General features: G+C 45.2%; 1 protein-coding gene across 2 annotated transcripts in view; it reads right to left on the reverse strand.

Annotated features, from left to right (window-relative positions):
• CEP126 (centrosomal protein 126) overlaps positions 1–22,037 on the reverse strand; it is a 343,370-nt gene that overhangs the window by 59,497 nt on the left and 261,836 nt on the right. Inside the window, exons 7-8 of one of the 2 annotated variants that reach the window (XM_086935283.1) lie at positions 14,213–14,368; positions 8,420–8,544 (exon numbers count right to left, since the gene is read on the reverse strand). In XM_086935283.1, the coding sequence (XP_086791409.1) occupies positions 8,420–8,544; positions 14,213–14,368 (281 nt within the window). The remainder of the gene's footprint in view (positions 1–8,419; positions 8,545–14,212; positions 14,369–22,037) is intronic. The other variant, XM_086935284.1, reaches the window with a different exon arrangement.

Raw genomic sequence — 22,037 nt, forward strand, 5'->3', positions numbered from 1 at the left:
GTGGTTACCCCAGTGAACGAGGGGGACATGCCCCCGGAGTTGGCCGCCCAGCTGGCGGCATGGTTGGGTAAGAGCAGCGGGGGTCCTGTGGCTCCGGGGGACACGGCCGAGGAGGCCAAGCAATTAATGAGGCAGTTGCGGCAGTCACGGGAGCCCGCGAAACCACCTTGTCCGTTTGTTTCCCCGCAGGCTCCAGTAGAGCAACCCGCAGCTGGCACGAGTTCGGCAGCAACGGCGGTTACAGCTTCTAGCTCAGGTAAGCAGCTAATGCCGATTGCGGGGAAGGGGTCAGTACCCTCGAGAAGGGAGAAATTGGCTCAGCATATCCCGATGGAAATCAAAGAACGGATATGGGCTGAGAAATATGTAAACATGTTCTCCTTGCTAACTGATCATTACGAGATTGAGCATGTGAAAGTCCAGAAAGAACTTATGCATCCGAGTGTTTGTCGCGCAAAAATGGCCGCCTTTAGAGTCGATGAGACGATAGGTAATTGGGGTAGAGCATTTGGCATATTCACTTCGATTATGGGGGAACGGAGACCTGACTTGTTGACCGAGTTACCTGTGTACCAGTCACGTATTATGGAATTTTCTCAGACATATACGGGCAATGAGTGGTTTTGCTATGATAATATTTTTCGTAAGGCTAAAGAGTTCGACACGTGCCTGACGTGGGATTGTTACGACTCCATTTCTTGGCAAAAAATGGAGAACTCAGGCATGTTAAAGGCGCCATTGTTGGGGGGGATGGGGGTGAGTTTTCCCGCCAACCGTCCGGGGCGCCCTTTCGGGCAGGGGCAAGTAATGAGCATCACCCAAGGCCGAACGGCAATACAGGTAAAAAAGGGGTATGCTGGAACTTTAACAGGGGAAAGTGTACGAGGCCCCAGGGGTCATGCAAGTTTAGGCATGACTGTGGGGGGTGTGGACAGTCCTCGCACCCCGAGACCATGTGCAGAGCCAAAACGGGTGATAACGGAAGTAGGGGAAGCGCCAAACAGGTCTGACATAGTCCGAGGGGCGGCTTTACCTACACCAGTTGATACCATGGCAATGATTCCTTGGCTCAGTGAATACCCTGATCATGTCTCCGCTGGGGTGTTGCGAGACGGTTTTTCCTATGGTTGCCGCATCCCGGTGGGGAATTTTCAGGGTAAAGCACAGTGTAGGAACCAACTATCGGTCCTACATAATACGGCAGTGGTGCAAGCGAAGATTGGGAAAGAGGTAGCCCGGGGTCGGGTTGCGGGACCATTCAACATGCCACCAGTTCCTAATTTTGTTTGTTCACCCTTGGGAGTGGTCCCCAAGAAGGACCCGGGTGAGTTTAGACTGATACATAATTTGTCAGCCCCAAGAGATTTGTCAGTTAATGATGCGATAGACCCAGAGCTTTGTTCGGTGCGGTACGCATCCTTCGATGATGCAGTCGCCATGTTGAATCGCCTGGGGCCCGGAGCGCTGATGGCCAAATCTGACATCGAGTCCGCGTTCCGGTTGCTCCCGGTACACCCGGACGATCAGCGTCTCCTGGGCTTCATGTTTCAGGGGCGCTATTACATGGATAGATGTATGCCAATGGGCTGTTCCATATCTTGTGCTTATTTTGAAAAATTCAGTTGTTTCCCGCAGTGGGCATTCACAAGAATGACGGGTTTTCAGCATGTTATGCATTATCTAGACGATTTTCTGTTTCTGGGGGCTGCCGGGGACACAGAATGTGCACAGGCTTTAAAAGAATTTTGTGATCTGATGAGACAGTTTGGTGTGCCATTGGCGCCAGGCAAAACTGTGGGGCCATCAACTTCGCTCGAGTTTCTTGGAATAGAACTCGATTCCGAAGAAGGTTGTTTCCGGTTGCCAGAAGAAAAGGTGCGGAAATTCAGGGCTTCGCTCGAGGCATGCATTAGAGAAACTAAGGTGAACTTGCATCAATTACAGCAGACTGTGGGTCAGTTGAATTTTGCCCTTAGGATAATGCCAATGGCCCGCCCCTTTTCCCGCTCGATTGCACAAGCCATGGTCGGTCTTAAAGAGGGGCACCACCGCACGAGGCTCTCGGCTGAGATTCGCCAGGACATGCGCATTTGGTTGCCATTCCTGGCGGATTTCAATGGTCGGGTTGTCTGGGCCAAGCCGGCGGTGTCCTCCGAAGAGTTGGGGCTGTGGACAGATTCGGCGGGGAGTATAGGCTTTGGCGCCATATTTGGCAATCACTGGTCGGCGCAAACATGGCCGTCACGGTGGCACGAGTGTGGACTTACAAGTAACATTGCTTTTCTCGAACTGTTCCCTATTCTGGTGGCTTTGAAAACATGGCCTGAGGGGTTTAGGGATCACTCTGTGGTGTTCTGGTCTGATAACATGACTGTGGTTGAGTGTATCAATAGTCAGGCAGCACGATGTAAATGGATTCTGAGGTTGCTCAAAGAAATTGTTTTACTATGTATGCAATTGAACTTGCTCTTTAGAGCAAGGCATGTGCCAGGGGTGCTGAATCAGGCTGCTGATGCGCTTTCTCGTTTCCGTATGCAGGCCTTCTGGGGTTTTCTGCCCACAGCGGACCCGGTGGCGGCACCATTCCCCGAAGCTCTCTGGTCTCTCGGTGCCCCGAACTACAAAACCTCGTGGGAGAGAGTTTAGCACCCAGGACAAGGAAGGCATATGAAGGGGCGTTCCGTACCTATTGGTCCTTTTTGAGTTCTGCTAGGAGGGAGCTTTGGGGCCAGGAGGAATTTGTCATAGAGTTTTTACTGTCATTACGCAGGGCAGGCAAATCGGTGGCTACGGCCCAGAGGCATCGGGCCGCCATTTCCTTCATGGCGCGGGCCCATGGTATCCAGGATCCTACAGCGTCTTTCGTAGTACAGAAAGCGCTGCGTGGGTGGCAACGCCTTGAGGGTCGCAGAGTAGATGAAAGGCACCCGATAGGTCTGGATAGGTTGGCCCTGTTACTGTCCGTACTCCCTGTAACGTGTTCATCCCAGTCGGAAACAGTGTTATTCCGGGCCGCTTTTGCATTAGCATTCCATGGGGCTATGCGGGTAAGCGAACTGGTGGCAAGAAACAAGCAGGATACGGGGGGTGGTTTGTGCCGAGAGCACAGTCAAGTAAAAGGGGAGACGATGATTGTCTCGTTTGTCAGGTCCAAGACCGATCAGGGGGCGATCGGGGACAGTGTAGTAGTCCAGCGGATTCCCGGATCTCCCATGTGCCCGGTGGCATGCGTTGAGGAGTATTTGGCGCAGAGGGCGGCATCATGGGGGGGGACATTGCTGAGGCACGCAGATGCCACCCCACTGACAAGGTTTCAGTTCCAGCGGGTGTTTGCAATGGCAATTTCGGCCGCGGGCTTGAACCCGGGCGAGTTTGGGACTCATTCCTTCCGGATAGGGGCTGCTACAGAGGCTACAGCCAGGGGTATGAGTGTGGAAAAAGTGAAACAGTTGGGGTGTTGGTCCTTGAATTGTTACAAAAGGTATGTGCGGTTGCACATGTTGTGAAGCTGATATCATGTACTCACGCTTCTTGTCTTTGTTTGGTTACAGTTTCGCAAACCTACGAGGCGGGGCGGACTGTGCAGTCGACCCGACACCTGGGAACCAGCGGTCAGAGATCACCGGCTGAGGAAAGAGTGGTGTGGGTCGTGGGCCACTCATACGTGAGGCGTGCCGCGGACGTATTCAAAGCAGGTGACATGATTCACACAGCTGGGGAATACGGGTACAGGGTGACCTTCTACGGAAGGGGCGGGCTCTGTATTGACCAGTTTCAACATTTTCTCGAGGGTTTGTTAGGGCGGACAAGGTCACCGCCATCTATACTCATAGTACATCTTGGGGGCAATGATTTGGTGACCACTGGTAGACGACTACTTCTCGAGGCGATACTATCCACAGTAAGTTGGTTGGCGAGAAGAGTTCCAGGGTGCACGATTGCATGGTCCCATATGATTCCACGAAAGGTATGGCGGGGGGCTAATTCAGTGTCTGCTATAAATCATTCTGTGAAAAAGATGAATAACAAGCTTGGTAGACTGTTCCGTACCAGTACATTGCATTCGATTCCTCATGGTTGTATCAGGGGGGACAATATGTATCTAGAGGATGGGGTCCATTTGTCCCGGGTGGGGAATTCTTTACTCATAGGAGACTTCGTAGCCTGCTTGAGGAGTTTACAGCATGACCTTTAGGTAGGAGTTTTGTGGGGGGTCCGGATAGCCGGTCAACTATCCGGCCTGTGGCGGTAAGGTCATGATCGGTGAGCAGTCATTGGAAGATCCCTAGGGGGGGGCGTCACCCATTACGGATGGGAGCGCCCGGGGGGAGGTGGCCATTGGCCCCTCAACGGGGAGGCGGTCCCTTCTAAAGACGGGACGCCTAAAGGAAAGGGAAGGCGGTCAAGGCCCCTCCCTGGATAGGAGGGGCTACGGGCCCCTCCTGGGAATTTCCCGGGGCCAGGACATCTGCGACGGCAGATGTGGTAAGTTGTGTGGGGTGGGGAGGGGGGTCTACGCTACCTTCTAGACACCTCACACGAGTCCTCGGACGACCACGTACATGGCGTCGAGTTAACAGGGGCCCCCGTCAAGACAAGGGAAATTGGTATGGCACATGAGGTGCAGTCCTCTGTGCGGCCGCCCCTCACAAGTGAGGGGGGAGTTCTGGTTTAGGGATCTGACACCGGTTACGACCTTGCCGTTGGCCCTTAACGTTAGGATGTACAATTTCAATTTGAAATGCATTTTGTAAGGATGTTAGTATCGGCTAGGAGAACCTTTGTATTAGATATGTGTTAAGGTTAGCCAAACATCGTAATGTGGATATGAAATTGTACATGATATGAAACTGTTATTTTAATGTTTTGATTTTGTTTCATATTTTAATAAATACGGCCGGGAGGGTAACTCCCTCCCGCCTTCCAAAAGTTCAGAACTGTTTCTGGTTTCCCAATTCTTGGGGATTGTGTTGAGAGGGGGTGGCGGGTATCTCAGCCATATGGAAAGGGGCGACCACTCGGTCCCCCCGAACGTATGGTGGAGTACCCCGATCCCCCCGGGAAGCCATTTTGGGCGGGAGGGGCGTCTCGGCTGGTATGCCCGAAGCGGCGTAGCCGGGGCGCGCTTTTTCCCGCCCAAGAGTGGGTTGTCCTAGACACTGAAGCCGTCAGCCACGCCCCTGGAGGCGGGAGGAGGCGGGTTTACGCCCGCCCAGAGAAGAATAAAAGGAGCAACAATCCAAGGAAGCATCCTCTTGTTCCTGTGCTCTGAAGCTGCACCTCCTCGCTGCACGTGAGCTCGAGACGGAACGAAGAGCCAATTTTGAACCCACCCACTATCCCCTGAAGACAGCAAGTTGTTGTGGTATAAAGTCATTTTACGTAGTAGTTGTTTTCTTGCAGGTTGTTTCTGAATAAAGTTTGTGATTCGGTTGCAATAAAGTGGATAATTCTTTGCAGTATGCTTTATTAAAGACTTGCATCAGAGTAATTAGTAATGTTTTAGAGGGTTGATACTTGATCTGTTTAAAGTAGGAATGTCTCTTTCTCTTTAGTCATTAGTCTTGTCGTATTTATTGTTTGGTCGGGCGGTAAGGTCATGATCGGTGAGCAGTCATTGGAAGATCCCTAGGGGGGGGCGTCACCCATTACGGATGGGAGCGCCCGGGGGGAGGTGGCCATTGGCCCCTCAACGGGGAGGCGGTCCCTTCTAAAGGACGGGACGCCTAAAGGAAAGGGAAGGTGTCAAGGCCCCTCCCTGGATAGGAGGGGCTACGGGCCCCTCCTGGGAATTTCCCGGGGCCAGGACATCTGCGACGGCAGATGTGGTAAGTTGTGTGGGGTGGGGAGGGGGGTCTACGCTACCTTCTAGACACCTCACACGAGTCCTCGGACGACCACGTACATGGCGTCGAGTTAACAGGGGCCCCCGTCAAGACAAGGGAAATTGGTATGGCACATGAGGTGCAGTCCTCTGTGCGGCCGCCCCTCACAAGTGAGGGGGGAGTTCTGGTTTAGGGATCTGACACCGGTTACGACCTTGCCGTTGGCCCTTAACGTTAGGATGTACAATTTCAATTTGAAATGCATTTTGTAAGGATGTTAGTATCGGCTAGGAGAACCTTTGTATTAGATATGTGTTAAGGTTAGCCAAACATCGTAATGTGGATATGAAATTGTACATGATATGAAACTGTTATTTTAATGTTTTGATTTTGTTTCATATTTTAATAAATACGGCCGGGAGGGTAACTCCCTCCCGCCTTCCAAAAGTTCAGAACTGTTTCCGGTTTCCCAATTCTTGGGGATTGTGTTGAGAGGGGGTGGCGGGTATCTCAGCCATATGGATCAATAGTGATTATTAGTTTTAGTCATGATAAAGGCGGAAGCTTCAATATGAATCGTCCTTGAGGCTCGAACTACAGTTTATCTGATTGGGTCAAAGTCTTGGTGAAATTCCTAGCAGTAATGCTCCCAATTACCACATATGTGTCTAGAAGAGGATGGGTAACCGGAATAGTACAAATCGCTCGTAGACCAAACACATGTCAGCTGGGGTGTAATAGGCTTAAGAAAATGCAGAAGGAATGTTCTCCAGGGCATCTGTATCGATCCAGTGCACATACATAATAACTGGGGGGCAGTATCGCTATTGCTTGGTTAGAGACAAAAATTTATCGCCGACCTGCGGCGATTTTTATCGCAGATAAACCTTGGTATTACCAAGGTTTATCGCAAATGCGATAAAAATCGGCCGCAATGCATTAATATCGTTGAAAAGTCCGCAATATTCATGCATTACCGAGCTAATGCTCTTAGCCATGTTATCCACCTACCATTGGATAACATGGCTAAGAACTTCTCAGGGGCAGGTGTTAGCTTTTGGAGATATTCGCGCTTAGCACAAATATCTCCAAAAGTTGGTAATAGGAGATAGCGATGTTAGCGACTGTTTCCAGTCGCTAACATCTTGGCACGCCCACTTTGCATGTCATTAGTGATAAATATCACTGACATGCAAAGCGGGGCCCAAGATGGTCGCTATCTCCTACTAGCTGTCGCTAACTGGTGTTAGCGTCAGCTAGGTAATAGGGAGATACTTTTATCTCCGCTTTCTTGGCTTTTGTAGCCAAAAAAGCAGAGAGAAACCCCCTTGATAATATGCCCCTTGGAGTATTACTGCTAGGAATTTCACCAAGAGTTTGACCCCATCACATAAACTATAGTTCGAGCCACAAGGACGATTCCCTTGAGGCTTCCACCTCTATCTTGATTAGAACTAAGAATCACTTTTGGTCCATGCTCACCTCTTCTTACCAAGACTGAGAGTACCTGGGAAACCACTTTGAACCCTACATACAATAAACTTATCCACACACAAATTATCAATTGATGTTTATTGGGAAACAATGGATATTTTCTATCTGTTTTAAAGCCAGAATGAATGTATAATTTAATGACAAGAACTTTTTCATATGTCATGCATAAGTGTTCATCTTACAACTTGAGCACAACTGTATTGACACATAATAAATATTTTTGGGTGGCGGTGGTTGTGGGTGTTGTGCTTGTAGTGCCTGTGGGTGTACATTCAATAGTAACTGTAATGTTATATGTTAAAAGGGCACTACACATTACCTACCTATACATTATGATACATTCACAACATATATGTGTGGTAGGATAAATATGAGTAGTTCTTACTTGTCTCCACACCAATATGGCATGGAGACATATCAGGGCTCTGCCACCAGCACAACAGGAACATCTAAGTCGGCTCTAGAGTACTGTTAGCCAGCAGATAAGAGTGCTAAGGGAAACTGTTTATTGCCACAACATCTAAATACGGCGGGTGGACCGCCGTCAGCTTGACGGATTACTTGGAACCGCCGCCACCACCACGGCGGGCTGACAGCAGTCCCGCCAACATCTATATCAGACCCAAAGTTTGCTTTTATGTTGTAACCATAGATATTTGCTACCTGTTTTATGCCAGAATGAATATATAATGTAATGACAAAAATATATGGTTAATACATTATAGTTCCATATTTGAAATAAAAGGAGTGAACCTTAATGATATACTTTGGATTATTATATGGGCCAAAAAACATATTATTAATCTTGAGAATGCACTGGTCAATTTTTCGTATTCAGTACTTGCACATCATACTCAACCTAGGTGAATCTGTGCAGCACACATTCTCTTTAAACTTTGTCCACTGACTGATTTAACATGCATAATGAACAAAGCAAAATAGATATTTGCTATATGGTGCGGCCATCCATGGCAATACCTACTTGTAATAAATCTAGAAAAAATATTGAACTGGTATAAGCAATTTATAAATCCAATATAAATCGATTTCTTGCAATCATTAGAAAGAAATGTGGCAATGCGTGTGTACTCTGCATGTACCTGAGGGTGCAGGTTGGGTTTCCATACTGATGAGCCTCCAGTATGCCTCCTTTGATCTAAAAGAGCCCTTCGTTTACTTTCATTGGTGTCGAGAATTTGTTTTCTTCTAGAAAGTACAACCGGCGCTTAAAACAGAAAAAGCACAAATGTTATAGGGGCTATGCAATGAATAGGGTACATCATTAAATCCGAAAGGCATACAACTGCAAGTAACAAAAGCATTCTAATAGTAACAATTTGACTATCACATCTTCTGTTTTAAAGGCTGTTAATGTCATGAAATAGCGACTAGTTATGTTATATATGCTGGTTTTTTTTTGCGCTCAATTACTACCGGAGTTTCCTGGCACGAATAGACCGCTGGGGAACCCGTCCTGGCTTTCCCTGTGAGATGGTCCCTAATGGGTATCTCCAAGGTGAAACCAGGCATCCCCGCGTATGTGGGGGGCCGTTGTGGAGATGAGGCAAGCTAATGCCCAGAGTTGCAGAGTGTGATCCCTGGTTAGAGTAGGCACCGAGGTGAGAATTATCGAGCCCACTGACCCTGGTCCACAACCCTGCCACGTCGGGAATTGAACCCTGGTCCCGGGCCGTCCTCTGCTCCCGGGTCTGCCGCCTATAACCAGTGAGCCACACCACTCCACTAGTTCATAAATACATCAGCCCAAAAAGTGTGAGGTTCGAGAAGGCATCATTATTTCAGGGACTTAACTAATACCCTTTCTGGGTGTTCCGGCTACGTGCCTTTAGACTCTGATCCAAATGCACCTTCTATGGGATATGTTATGATGTTGTTTGTGACATCATGTGAGAGTTCATGAGCAGTGCAACGGTGGGCGGGTGGCATATACCGCTGTGTAGCTCACCATAAATTATTAATTTCAGTGGTTTTAAATGTTAGCTCATAAAGTTTTAGTGCCATTTTTATGTTTTATAATATCGCCTAGTTATGGATTATAATAGAGAACCATGATTTCCCTCAAGAAAACATTTGGCAGTAATTTGACTGTACTCTTTTCCTCCTAACTCACTGACCAAGGTGATTATCTATACTCAGTGGGCTGTGGGGAAAGGGCATGACCACAGACCATCAGCTGTACTCCGCTCCCTTATCCTCCTAGGCTCAGGGTCCAGCTGAATGCCATGCCCAGTTGGATCTCAAATCAAACTGTGGTATTAGGCCATGCGCAACCGCCGTCCCCTTGGCCCATAGTCTTTGTGGATAGGGCAAGAACTGTGCATCTGTACCCATGCCCAAGAACTTACTGGGTAGGGTATTCAGCCACATCCAGTTGGCCCTGGCAGCAGGGTTTGCCATTTGGCTTTGCCCGGTGCCCAGTCCACCTAGTCCAGAATCCACTAGGCATGGCCTTTGGCCATATTGGTGGGCTGTGAAAGCAGGTCATATCCAATCACACCAAACAGATACTGCTGAATATGAACTTCAGCTGTACTCAACTGACCTTGGTTGCATCTCAAGCCGTTTAACCATGCCCTGTGCTCTGCTCACCAACCTCAAGCTGACTTGGAATGGTAATTAGCTTGTGTACTACATTTGAAGTGGAATGTCAAAATGAAATGGCTTTAAGCTGTGTTCTACTTTGGATACTCTGCAGTTAGTGAACTCCTTAACCAGAATGGCTGAGAAAGCTTGAGATATTTGGCTATGAGGGCCATTGTGAGAGCTACATGGCTCAGGGGTTTGTGAGTTCTGCTCCTTAAAATAATATGGGGGAGACCTGTGGGGTAATGGGAGTACATTACTTGCCCAAGGTGCGCAAAGACACGCCGGATATTGGTAAAAAACAAATTTTTTGCGAAACTCCTTGCCCCCTAAAATTGTGATACACAAAAGACCCGGTTTGCAAACCGGCAAGTTATTCTAAGGTGGTGGGGTTCAAGAAAGGGTTTGTGATTGTTGCTTTGGTCCATGAACTGGTTTGCGTAGATTAATAAAAATGTACATTTGGGGCCAGATGTACGACCCATTTTAACAGAAACTGGCCCATTTGCAACAGCTAAAAGGGTGTGTGGTATGTACAAACCGGATGGGTGACGGTACAACGCGTACCGTCACAACGCGTGCTGTTACAACGCGTCCCTTACAACGCAAGTCGTTACCACGACTTGCTTTGGGGGCGCGGATATCGAATAGTATAATTTACTATTCTAACGCCAGTCCCCGTGGACACTAGGGAAGGTGTTGGAATAGTAAATTTACTATTTTTAATCTTCTAGCGCCCTCCAGCGCAAGTCGTGGTAACGACTTGCGTTGTTACGGACGCGTCGTAACAGCACCGCGTTGAAACATCCGCGTTGTAACGGATGTTTCCCGTACAAACCCTATTTTGAGAGTCAGTAACCTATTACTGACTCACAAAATAGGGTTTGTGGGTCACTACTGGGGGCATGCTAAGGACGTCCCTTCCTAATAGCGAGTCGCGCTGTTATGTACGATTGTTTTGCGATGGCAAATGCAGTCGCAAAACAATTGCAGTTACGGTGTTTTTCACAGCAGGATCTGAAACTTTTAAGACTGGGCACAGCACATTGTCTTTGGTCACACCAGGCACTTCGAGCCAAGTGATTGTGACAGAAGGCTAAGCCTTGTGCGTTAGGTAGATGTGGAAAGGGTACAGTTCATAGTCTTAGGCTACACCCTGAGCCCAGAGTCACTGGGTAATCACAGAAGGCAAACCAGCTTAGGTCAGGGTATGCCTACACCATGTGACCAGTGCCCAGTGGGTTTTGGAGGCAGGCACCAATGTATAGGAAATACAAAAGCAAGACGTTTGCTGAAAGTACTTTGTTGAAGGGGAAGAATTTGTTTGCTCACATTGTGTCCATTATAAAAGCAACATATAAGTTAGCCTTAACAGTTTCATTTTAAGAGAAGTTATGATACAAAATCAGAAAAAATGCCAGTTGTGCACACAATCAGGACTCTCCCAGAGTAGTAGTCATGACATGACATTTCACATGATATCACAGATGACGTCTAAAATGACATCATCAGCTCCGTGACTGGTTACGTCACTTATGAAAACACTATTGAAATAATGAATAACATCAGTGAAAGTGCATAAAATTGTTCTTATCCACTTTATGCTAAAAGGGTAAACACAGGCTTTGTTTCTAAATGCACTAAAGGCAAGGACATGTGTATGTTGAAAGCAGTACTGCAGTCATCTTCGAGCAAATAATGGCTAAGAGGATCATTATTGCTAGAATCCTTCAGTACAACTGCATTTAAAGATCAGACCTTCCACCTACAGTGCTAGTGTGAGGCAGGAGGGGTGGATAGCAGGAACTGACCAGGCAGGTAAGAGCGTTGGGGCGGTGGTGCTGGGTTGGGGGGTGGGGATTCAACATCATTAATTTTTCCTCATCGTCGTCTGTTGAAATCCCCCCCACCCTGCCCTACCGCCCCACCACACTTACCAGTACAGGCGGTTCCTGGTCTGGTTACTGAAGCAAGACTCTGCCCTCTGAGCATGGTTTTAGTGGACACCTAGTGGGCCGTTAAGGTAAGGGTCCCGAGCACAGTGCATGGCTGAAGGTCATGTCTCCCATTCAGAGCTTTCTGGGCACACCAAACGGCAAATCCTAGCTCTGTGTAAGGCAGAGGCAGGGGTGCAGGGCCTTTGTGGAGGATATTGAGCATTTTCAGTGCTGTTATCAATTATATCAATTGATTTGTGATATCATCAATAACAGAAAGTTATGTATCGGGATGGCTTTTGTGTTTAAATGGTCCGCTCCTCTACTATAACTCAAAGCAACTAATATAGCCTTATAACACACTGCCGTGGGCTATACCGGCTGTTAAAGACCCGAAGCCAAGTTACAGGCCCGAGCTGCATGGGAGTGCCTATTACGAGGGAGAGGGTCTTAAACAACTTGTACAGCTAGAAGAAGAGGGGGTATAACACTATAAGAACATTCCGTTTAATAAAAGTAGAATATTGAAAATGAAAAAGAGCAGAAGGGAAAAACAAACCGTGAAATGTTGGAGCAGAAGGTTTATATCAGCCATTACGACCCCTGAGCCACCTAATTTTCTTCAATGGAGGTTCCAATGTTCTAATAATCATTAAGGATTTTACAGTGTTCCCTAAATGACCCTTTAACCTGCCTAGACTGCTTTGCTTATATCCACAGTGACAGTGTTGCAAAAACATATTGGTGGTGTTGATTCATATTTAATAAAAGACTATTAATGTTAACAGGTAGGGTTGGCAGTATAATAGATTTAAAGAGAGTACATAGTCAGGGGATAATGTTGGAAGGAAATAGTGTGTCATTATGATGAGCTTGTTTTCTTAAATCCGATCTAAGGGAGGTAAGTTGGGGCAGCTCAGGAGTGGTGCTGGTGGTTGTTCACTTTGGTAATTGTTTCTGCGAAGTGAGATTTAAGAATTACATATACTGTACAATCCTGTTACTGTTACGACAGTAAGAGTACAGCCTATTTAGGGCAGGGATACTTTCTCTCTGGTAGGCAAATCATTCCCTAAAACCGGCCTATTAATGTTACAGGCAAAGCACCCAAGCATCGTGTTCATGCCATCATTTATAGGAATAACAACTCGTCATTTCAAACAAACACTTTTGAGACTCCCACTAAAAGAGAAAGGAAAATATACTTTACATAAACATTTAAATACACAGTGAATATGATAAGAGCATGACAATGTAGTATTGAGAAGTCAAGAAGGAAATATTAGCGACTGGACGAGTGAACATCAAAAGTTAGAGAGAAGCTATTGTTTGTACAAAGATACAAAAAACTAGTGCATTTACTATAATATACATATCATTATTTCTCTGGGATCGGAGGTTATTGCACACAAGTGTTTCTCTTAATGTTAACCATCATTTTTAGTCTAGACCACAGGAAACTGCAGATGTCTGTTGGCCAAACCTTTATTTTAACAATACACAACATATACCTCGAGTGGGCTTTGGGTCAGCTCCTTGCGCATCATTGCATGGGCGTATTGTCTCGGTTGCCCGCTCACGATTGTTTGTCCCACCCAAGAGCATTTTGGTGTGACATTATTGTCACTGAACGAGCTGTATCCTTCCACTGCATACTTTGGGGAGAGGGCGGATTAAGGACTATTTTTTTTATTGTAGATTCAGTACTCCATGGGAGTATATGTGTTTCTAGCTCTCTTCCCCTGCATACTCTCTTTTTAAATCCCACAAACTGAACTGATCCCTGTTCCCGTTCACAGTGTTCAATTTCTTTATAGTTTTGATATATGTATATTTTTTTAATGAAAGCAGAGAAACAGCAATGTACTGCTGGGCCGCTTATTTCCCTTTTTGAGCTTGACATACACATGTTTTCACCTTATTTTTACACTTTAATGTACCATTCTAACATGGTCATCCACTATGTTAAAACTATAAGTTAGAAATGATTGTCTGTGTCATGATGAACGCGTACATGCACTTATCTTGATGCATGCTTGACTACACCTCACAATGTATGCATGCACATCAACGGCCATCTTGGAATGGGATTTTTAAAAAGAAAACCCATTGCAAGCTTGCCAGCCTGGTATGCATGTGTCTTGATGTTTGTGCATGTATGTGATTGGGAAAAAAAACATAGGCAAAGCTAATAGCTCTGTGTTTTAGAGCCGAGATGTATTGGCTCATTCTTCTTCTTTATGGAGAGATTTTGTTATTTGCAGAAACTATTTTACAGCTTCTAACCAGCAAACAATTTCGTAAGGAGCACAATACACTACATTTCAATTCATCTTTCCACAAGAAGCTTACCACTAGAGGGAGTATTGAAAAAGCCATTCATCCTGAAAACAGATTTAGGACTGTTTATTAAACTTCCACCATCTATAGTAAGATGAGATAAATTAGGGCGAGATGATTGCAAAATGTATGGATTCATGACATTCTGATCATAGGGTCGTACATCACCTAAAACAAAAGAACAAAAGGAACAAAAGGAAAAATAAATAAAGAACAAAACTGCTTACTTTTACCAAATAGATGATCTGTAATCAAGGAAACATGGCGAAGGCTACAATAATGGGGTATTGGTGATAAATAGGTGGCCATGCAGCTGTTGGGGTTCAACTATTTGCATTAAAACGAGTTAATTGTGCACGTGCTGTCACAACAAAATGCAAACATCACATAATGAGTACTTTTAAAAAAGTGCAAAGCTTAATGACACTTGTGGGAGTTTCTAGTACCACCACATTAATCCTTTGCACAGGACAGGAGCCCGTAGCCAGAAAGCTCTTCTGCAGCTTACTGAAAATCGATACATTCCTGGCTGCCTGCTTCCCATACTCTTATTGTATGGAATCATAAATAACTAACCAGTAATATATCCTGCTTTTGAGCTGGTGCTGGCAACTGATAGAAACACATGATTTGCACTTTTCAATTTACGCTTCTACACATTCATGCCTTGACACCCTTTGCTGTACCTCCTGGACAAGGTAGACGATGTGTATATCAAGTGCTTAATTAGTATATAACATAGTGCCAGGTCCCATTATAATTCTTGGGAGTCCATTGCAGCTGGCTTCCCAGTTCCAGCCACAGCTGACAAATGTGAGTGACAGCAGTAACTATCTGCTAGTTAAAAAAAATAAACTAAACTGCCACTGAGGAATAACGCATAAAAAGGCATATAGCGTTAACATGTGGGGGATAAATAAGTGCTGGTGTTCACAGAAAGGTGCTGGTGTCAAGCACTGTCAAACACCGGTACAAATTAAGTACTGAGTATATGTCTATTTTCAGTTGAACTTAAAATGCCATTGGAATGTTCAGAACGAAGTTACAAGAATGGGACAACAATGTGATAAAGAATTTCACAACACACTGTTTGTCAATAAGCTTACTTACGTGAAGAGACAAGTGGACTAAGTATAATTCAGGAGTCAAAGTGTCCATATTTTTGAAAAGTTTAGAATCCTGTTGACAGGCAAACATGGTCACAAAAACACATCTTTCCAACCATTGATGGAAACAAGCGTTATTGTTAGCAAATAATCTGGTTTATAATTGATGGGTGATGGGGGTTTGGCTAGCACCCATGGAAAATGGCGGCGATCCCTTGACTCTCACGGGTCGAAGGCTGGTGTGACAGCTCAAACAACCTACTAATGACATTATAGGTGCTTCGTTTTGGTAGCACAGGATTCGCTTGTGTTGGTGCGTGCCCAGAAGTGTGTGTTTTCTCGTTCGGCTGCGCGCAATGCTCATCTTCACCTCGCTCATTATTAAGCGGCTCCGTCAATGTGACGCCCGCCATCTTAGGAATCAATGGAATTCTCCTCATCAAACGGCTGTCACGAATGACACGGCATCTGTCTACCAAGGTTATAATATGCCTTTAGGTGAAAAGCGGTTTATTGCAGGCTTATTTACCCCTGCTCTTCTCCTTGTTATGCTCTGCTCCTTCATTATTAAGTATTCTTAATGACGCATGTAGCCTCCTGTCAGCATTATCTTCAGGGCATGTCTCACATAGGCAAAATAACCCCTTACATGCCATATATTAAGCACTAACAGCATGTTCTGGGCATACCTGTGCCTCTACAATTTTTTTTCTGAGGAAATAATTTTTCTTGTGCCTTCCAAAGATTGTGCTCAGCTCAAAGTAACTTATTTTTTCACTCCTCCTTATGACATATCTGTTTTCTGGGTCAATGGCTGCTCCTCTTTAACATCATGTGTTGGTTGACAACACTTTGACACGCTATCCCAGCTTCTTCATGCTTAAATCGGCTACAAAGTATTTTTGCACCAATATTTTCACCTTGGCTCTCTTTGTCTGGGTGCACATTCAAAGTAATTTCTTCTATCATTTGCTGCCCTCAAGTTTTTCACAAGTTCAAGTTCTCGTCTAAAGTGCTTGCTAATGGAAGACTCAACAAGCTTATCGCCTAAAGGTGCTTCCTCATCAGTTTTCGGTATACCTTCTGCTGCGAACAAGACACCCAGCAAAAGATTGAAGAAAAATTCCTCTTCTCCTCCTAGACAACCGTCACCAGTATCCATGGATCTTCTATTGGAAGAAATAAGGGCTCTTCTCCCTTTTTTTGAGGAAACAAACTCTAAAATACAAGCTCTAACAGACAGCTGGTCACAAGTGGAAAAAAGGCTTACTATGGCAGAACAGAATATTCAATCTTTGGGATCTTCTAAATCTAATGTAGAAGCTCTTCATTCTAAAGTGTCATTGCTTCAGAAACAGGTCGAAAACCTCAAAAATAGAATCAGGCGAAATAATCTTCGCATTTATGGTCTGCCAGAGGGCTCCGAAGGATCAGACCCCATCGCCTTCTTCACATCTTTCCTTCCAAAACTTGTTAACTTATCAGAAGATACTCCTCTCAACATTCAACGTGCCCACAAACTGGGCACTCCATCTGCTTCTTATTCCTCCAATGAGAAAACCAAGAGGAGTTATTTGGTACTTTTTAGACTACGCAGGTTTGCTCAGGGTCCTGGCGGCTGCTAGATCCATCAAAAGCATTTCATGGTCAGCCAATGCATTATTTATTGCACAGTACTATGCAAAGTCTACTGCTGACAGGCGTAAAGAATTCTTTGCTCAAAGACCACGCCTTTGTTCTATTGGTGCCCGTTTTAGCCTTTTCTACCGTTGTCTTTTTCAAATGACCTTCAATAAGAACACCACTACTTCCGAAGACCCTATGAGGCTGAAAACCTTTCTCAACTCTTGTGATGCAGAGACTATGGACACTTCTTCTTGGAGCATTAAGTAATTTGCTCAGTTGCTTTTCAGGTTTAAAATGTGTGCACTAACTTAATAAGTCCCGCATGTTTAGCTATTGCTGATGTTGTTCATATTAAGATTTGTTGTTCGACATTAACCTCTTTTTCTCTCCTTACAGGTTTTGCCTTTTTGTCATGTGATCCATTTTTTGTACCTGTTGTTTGTTCTGCAGCCTTCCAGACTTTCCTCATTGAGTCTGATCTGCCATCCTTCCATGTGGCCTCATCCTCCCCCACCTTTCATTTGTCTAGGAGTTTTTGTAGGTATGTTATTCCTCCCCCTTGTAATGCTTTTCTTTGTATATGCACATAGTTTTATTTCTTCTTCTTTGTCTTTCTCTACTCCCTATAATTGCCATATCCTTCTTTACCTATGATATCTCTTTCTTTTTTCCTTCTCCCTTCTTTCTATTCTATTGAGTTTTATTGTTTCTACTTGTTCATTGGCATCATATATTTTTCTGAACTTTGCTTACATTATGGCTTTTCTATTATATCATGCTCTTTTTATTGATATTTTATAAATCTTTTAAAAGTTATCACATGGAATGTTAAAGGCTTGAATTCCCCTATTAAGAGGCAGCGAGTATTATTATACTTATCTGAAATTGATGCTCATATCGTTTTATGGCAAGAAACACATCTCACAGATACTGAATCCTTAAAGCTTAAGACAAAATGGGTTGGTAATGTTTTCTTCTCACTGGGTGACGGGAAACTAAATGGTGTTATAACTTTGTGTCATAAATCATTGCTTGTTCAACTCCTTTCACAGGATACAGACGTTGCTATTGTCGCTGCGACACTTGTTGGAGATTTATGTCATTGTTTTACCATTGACCTCTGTGTTAGTCTCACGGCATCAGAACCTTGCACATAATTAATCATGCAAACCCCTTCTTTGCTTAATGCTACATTGTTGATGTTTACTCCAGTACTGCTGCCCGTGAAGGTCTGCTCATGGTTTGTTTACATTCACAAGAAGGATCCTCCTCCTTTCGACATTTCAGCGCTTGCAGTGAGGCCAAGTGCTCAAGTGCTTTTTATTGCCAAAATGTCACCTGTATTCATTTAGGGGCACTTCCTGTGCTTATTGGATGTCTACGGGTGTTGGGTGTGTTGTTTCAGTTTATATAACACATCCACAGGCCTCCCATAATTGTAGGCACAGCATTGACCTTTTGTAGGGTGGTTTGGCACCTGTAGTTTTAGTTTGTTGACAAGTGTTTAAGCTCAGAGTACTACATTTCAATAATTATCAGCCCCCACTCTTGGTGTAATGCTGAAATGCAGAGCTGCATTATTTCTGATTTCCTGTTCAGTATTCCAGAATTTCTATTTGTATATGAGACTTCACGTGTAGCACCCAAACAGGACACACACTTTTGTATGTTTCAGTAGGTATGGTTTTACATCACAAGACGTTAAAAGAGTCTCATTTAAACCACCGCATTCGCCACAAGGGACCCCTTACCGTTAAAGAACAGACCGCAAGATCAGGGTAGAGACACTGAATACAAGTGGGGGTGCTATTTTACATATTCCATTCGCAATGATGTGCCAAGCAGGGATGTCACAGGAAGTGGCATCTGAGGACGTAGTATCACACCTCAAAAATCCATCATGAAAAAAGAAAGCAACTTATGTTACAATCAAAGCTGAACTACAGTCTTTGTTATGTGGACAAAAGTAAATGTATGCATACAATGTGTGTATTCATATCTACATAAAAGTACATGTACTGCTACTTGATGTATGTGAACATAAAGCAGTAACAAACAAACTTACCTGAAAGCCGCCGCAACACGCCACAGCTTGCCAGGCGTTACAGTCCACGCCGCCACCGCCGAGAGTCACCTTCCCTGAAGTCTGAAAGCGCCGCCGCTCCGGGACTACGAATCCCGGCAGCCTACGCGGCGGCGCACGCTGTGACACCGCGAGGGCGCCAGGGGAGGCGCACAAAAGCGCCGCAGGACCAGCTTCGCGGGACGACCGGGGCGAAGCCCGGGCAAAGGGCGGGCCCTCTACGGCCCTCAGCGGCACGAGGAGGCAGGGCTGGGCCATAAACTCTACAGGACGTAACTCAAGTAAGCCATATTGTTGTGTCAACTATATACTAAGTACTTAAAGTTCTAAACGTTGGCTGTGAGTATATTGAAAAGTATGCCTGTGAAAACGAAGGAAGCCCCACAGAAGACCCTTGACAATTTTCTCGTCCAGACAGTCAGGAAAATTAATATGCAAAGGAGAGACTCTCTTGGATTAAGCCAATCCCCAGACCTTCGCTGTTTGTCACCTACTGCTTCCACTATGATTGATGACACTATTTTGCAAGAAACTAGCCAGGAGAATGTAATTAGCGGCCCCATTCTCCTGGATGTAAGCAGTGCACCAGATAATGCAGATACGGCTATTGAGACTTCTAACATACAGGCTGAGGGTGGTATTGATATTGACACTGACTCTGATCAAGAGACACATGCACAAGCTGCACCCAAGGAGATGACACCAAAAGGGCATGCAACAAGACCAAGACGCTTATGCACAAAGATTCCCCTAAAGCTGAGTGGCCCGCGTATAGGGGCAAGAAAGAAAAGGGTTACTACCCCAAAGACTAAACAAGCAAACGTCATGGAGGATAATCAGTGTCATATTTTTGAGGATGCTTTTTTCGAAAGGATCTCTGACTTTCTTGAGCATAAAATCAATGCCATTGTTAAACCCTTAATTTCCAAATTAGACAAACTGCATGCAGAGGTCAAGAGGTTGGGTGGCTTAAGCACTAAGGTAATAGATGGGGTGGAAAATATCACCAAGATAGTCACTATCATGCCCAACAACACAGGGGGAGATGTGATTAATGAAGTCTTTCGTGATAATGAAGGGACTCAGTTACCTGTTGACATTCCACTGCCCCAGCCATTAATACCTCTGTCTACCATCTCTGAGGGCCCTCTTTTGGTTACCATCCCAACAGATGTTCTCCCCTCCGCTGGACCACCCCCAGCAACTACCCAAACAACGGTTCCTCACCAATTTTTAGTTGAGGCCACCCCTGTGGTTCTGGTGCTTGCAAACGTACCCCCTCTGGAAGGGGGAACAGTCGAAAGCCCTACCTCCCTTACTAGTAAGGCTCTGCACTGGTTAACCAACAATATGCGGTTAGCCCCAGGGGGGAAACATCATCTGGCAAATGTCATTACATCTGCGACCAGGGTCCCTTGGCTGGGAAACCGCCCGAAAAAGTTTAAGGGGGACTGTGTGGCAGTGACCCTCTCGAACCAAGATGCTCTCCCAAACATCCTGGCCAATCTATTTCCCCCCCAACGCAGAAAAGGCACCGTTGTTCCTCTTACCTTGAAGTTTTTTTATGGGGAGCAACAAAATGTCACGTACCCAAGGACTCCAGCGTTGGGGTGGGATAGACCCTGGGATTCCAACCCCAGACAAGGGCAGGATATAAGGCATAATTCTGTAGCTCAATATCCCTTTCTTTCACGGCAAAATTCTTTTGTCGAACCTCTCCAGTTATTTAACCGCTATGCCCCATTGTCCTTCATGGACCAGAACGATTGACTCGCTCCTATAGAAGATACTAACAATGAGGATTTTTTACCTGTTTCTTTTCCCGCCCCTGTATATTTAGATCTAAAAAATAAAAATAACAGGGTGTGTAGTATCCTGAGCTGGAACATCGCTGGTATTAACTCAAAAATTGGTAATAAGAACTGGCTGGAAATGGTTAGTTCTCACGACATTCTTGCATTCCAGGAGACTTGGGAGACGTCCGACGGACTTGCTCTAGACGGCTTTTCCCAGTTCTCTGTACCCGCTGTTTCTAGCACCTCTGGAAGGGCAAAGGGAGGTTTGGCTATATATATTTCCTTAAACGTTCAGGGAAAGCCAAGACGAATTAACTTTAACTCAACAAATATACTAGCAGTTGAATTAACTACTTCTAACTCACAGCCTATCTTATTAGTTAATTTTTATAATTCTCCTGTCAGTCAACTGCTCAACAAGCACTTGGAAACCTTAGAGGATTTCTTGTCTACCCACAGCGAAAATAGTGCCCACGGCTATGACGTGATTCTCATGGGAGACTACAATATCCACCCATTCGACAGGGATTGCCGTGAGGAATATGAAGATTTTCCCCCTTATCTCTGTATTCCGCACTTTGAACACTCATCGCGTGGGGAGGCACTGGAATCACTTTTAGCAACTTTTAACCTTTATGAATTTTCTAGTAGTAATAGAGACTTGAGGTTACCGACATTTGTGGGTAACAACTCAGGCACAATAGTAGATTATATTTTTTTGTCACCCAGTATTTTGTCTGAGGTCTCAACCTATAAGGTAGAAACCTCAGTCTTTAGTGATCACAACCCAGTAATTTTAGAGATTTTATCCCAGGGAGTTCTTGGAAAGAGAGAAGCTGCAGCCTTATGCGCGACTAATTTAGTTCTGGGAGATCAGAACCGTAGGCTGAAGTGGGATCAAGTTACCCCGATCACTTTTATACAGGATACCCTGTCCAAAGTTGAGGGTGAGGTCGCAATCTGCCTAGAGAAAAACAACTCTTCTCCTATCTTGATAGAGGCCTTCAATATTATCTGCAACCAGATTGACCTGGATCTGACTGTAAGGAATAAGGGCCGGATATTTAAAGGTAAAAAATGGTTTAATACAGATTGTTCAAAGGCCCACTCAATTCTCCTAAAGGCTTTAAAAGCGGAGCCAAGAGATAAAGTACAGATAGCGCTGTTAAGGAAAAACTACAACGACGCCATCAGAAAGAGAAAATCAGAGATCAAAACTGAGGCCT

Source organism: Lissotriton vulgaris, chromosome 8, assembly GCF_964263255.1.
Source record: "Lissotriton vulgaris chromosome 8, aLisVul1.2, whole genome shotgun sequence".
NCBI classification, from domain to species: domain Eukaryota; kingdom Metazoa; phylum Chordata; class Amphibia; order Caudata; family Salamandridae; genus Lissotriton; species Lissotriton vulgaris.